General features: G+C 44.4%; 1 protein-coding gene across 2 annotated transcripts in view; it reads left to right on the forward strand.

Annotated features, from left to right (window-relative positions):
• The window catches only part of LOC101860820 (phosphonoacetaldehyde hydrolase), a 24,375-nt gene that overhangs the window by 7,958 nt on the left and 13,989 nt on the right, over positions 1 to 2,428 (forward strand). The window contains exons 1-2 of one of the 2 annotated variants that reach the window (XM_035970167.1): positions 555 to 664; positions 1,206 to 1,436. In XM_035970167.1, coding sequence (XP_035826060.1) covers positions 1,233 to 1,436 — 204 coding nt within the window. In that variant the 5' untranslated portion in view covers positions 555 to 664; positions 1,206 to 1,232. Of the gene's footprint in view, positions 1 to 554; positions 665 to 1,205; positions 1,437 to 2,428 lie in introns of those variants that run through there. The other variant, XM_005099883.3, reaches the window with a different exon arrangement.

A 2,428-nucleotide genomic window follows, 5' to 3' on the forward strand; every position in this document is an offset into this window, starting at 1 on the left:
TCTCTCTCTCTCTCTCTCTCTGTGACGTTGGACTTCACACGCGCGCGCGCGCACACACTCACTCACTCACTCACTCGTTGGCCTACATACACGCACACATACGCTCACGCGCACGCTCACTCACTCGTTTTCTGCACGCACACACGATCACACATTCTCATAAAAACATGCGCGTGCACGGGTGACCCTACTGGTAGGTCGTGCGGTACTTCTGTGCTCCCCCTTGTGTACAATGTACTTCTCCACTCTCCGTCTGTGAACTTCTTTACTCTCCCTTTGTGTATTATGTACTTTTCTACTCTCCCTCTGCGTACTTCTCTACTCTCCCTCTGTCACATGCTGTCAAGTCTGCCTTGCTTTTCCCCAAGTACTTATTGACCATAAAAACAGAAAACAAAACACAATCTCGACTTTAGACTCGGATGCGTGAGTATTCACTTAAGTTTCTCTCTCGAGCACAGAGCTCTCGAGTAATTTGGATTTTTAATTCGAGTCCAACACTCGCGTCTTGTGACTCTCCTCACCACACACAACCTCGCTGTAGTCTCTATCGACTTTCGGTACATGTATTGTGCCGTATAGGATTACTGCCGCTTAGTCCAGTTTTTCCCCGAGCCGTCTAGTTGGAGGTTGGGCTACTAGACTCCCATACCAGTTTGTATCGGTGTGTTTCCACATGTGTATACGATGGCCATTTGAGGCTTTTGGCTGTTGGGAGATTCCAAGGGTTCCAGTTCAGTACTAATGTTATAGTACTAACGTCGTTGTCTACGTTGTAGAGTTATTATGGTCAAGTGATTCAGGGAGACTGCAAAATGTTGTTGTTTTTCTAATATAAACAAAATAACGAAGTGTAATTTATTTTTCAATTGAATTATTTCTACTGTCTTAAATTGAAGGGTTTCTGACACAGGTCTGGTTTCCAATACGACCGGAGACTCCTTGATCTATTTGTGTTGCACGTGCCGTAAAACTGAGGAAACCTAACAAAACTAAACTTCCATGCACTAAATTACCTTTATCGTGTCGATGTGCATCTCTATACCCAAGCAAACAATCGTGATGGCAAATTTTGTCTGTTGGTTTGTTGGTTGTTGTTTTTTTTGGTTTGGTTTGTTGTTGTTTTTTTAATTTTCATGGGAGAGGGTGGTTGTTGTTTTTTTAATGTGGTAGCTCTACAACCCTTCATTGTGTCTATTCCTCAGGTCTGACTGCTAGAGCGTGAAGAGAAGATGCTGAAGGCAGCCGTGAGGTTCTCCCGCCAATACGTGGGCCCGGTGAAGGCGTGCATCCTGGACTGGAGTGGCACCACCATCGACAAGTATGTGCTGGCGCCGGCCGTGGTCTTCGTGGAGGTCTTCGAGAAGCACAAGGTGCCCATCTCCATGGTGGAGTCCAGGGGGCCCATGGGGCTCCGGAAAGATCTACATATCAAGGTAACCTTTAGGGGTTTTTTTCAACTTTTTTTTTGCGGTGGCCTGTATTACCTAGAATCTAAGGCTACCGGACTCGTAACCGTGAGATTGTGGGTTCGGGTGGGTTCAAGCCTCAGCTCGGTCTGACGTTGTGTCCTTGAGAAAGGCACTTTACACGATTTTCTCAATTGGCTCGGTCGTTTCGGAGATGACCGTTTGACTCGCACGTCCTGTCTCTTGAATAACCTAATAGTGTTGATAGGGGTGTTAAACGTATACTATTTCACAATGTCCACCTCTATTACCTTGTGGTGTCGAGGGGAGAATCAAACGTCTATGTGAGTGGTTGGGGGGTGCTCTAGTGTGGTTTGCTTCTTCTTTCCTATCAAACGTCTGTTGTCCTTTCATATCCTCCTTCTTTTTTGAGTTTGTTACTCCCTTGTAACATCCCTAATCTCCGGCACTTATACGACCTCATTGTTTTGCAAGTTCCGTAAACTACTGACTAAAATAAAAACTTTTATCTCCTGTTTGTTGTATCGCCTATTGCATGCTTATATTGTTCTTGGCTAATGTTTCTCTGATCTCCTCTATCCTTCTTTTCCTGGGCCTGCTCCTTCCTTTGTTTCCCAGGTAACATTTCTTTATTTTTCTGGGGGTTCTATTTTGCACTGTTTTGTTTTTAGTCCTATTTTTTAAGTTGTCTTTAGATTAATATCCACTGTGAACTGGGGTGTTTTCGGTTGTTTGTTTGTTTTTGCATATGTTCACACATTCCGGCGCTCGCGAAATGTTAAAAACATGCACCCGACGACTCAAATTGCGAATTCAAAGCGTTCGCAAAAAATTGAATTGGGCTAAATGCTAAACTTTTGAGCACGCGAACAAAAGTCAAGTGTACAGCAATCATTTCCAAACGAATACTCACCACAACTTTACATTTATACATTTTGCTGTCCTCGGCGTTCCAATTTACAGGGAAGGAGGTGTGTGTGTGTTTGAGGGGGGGGGGG

This window comes from Aplysia californica, unplaced genomic scaffold (assembly GCF_000002075.1).
Source record: "Aplysia californica isolate F4 #8 unplaced genomic scaffold, AplCal3.0 scaffold00229, whole genome shotgun sequence".
Lineage (NCBI taxonomy): Eukaryota > Metazoa > Mollusca > Gastropoda > Aplysiida > Aplysiidae > Aplysia > Aplysia californica.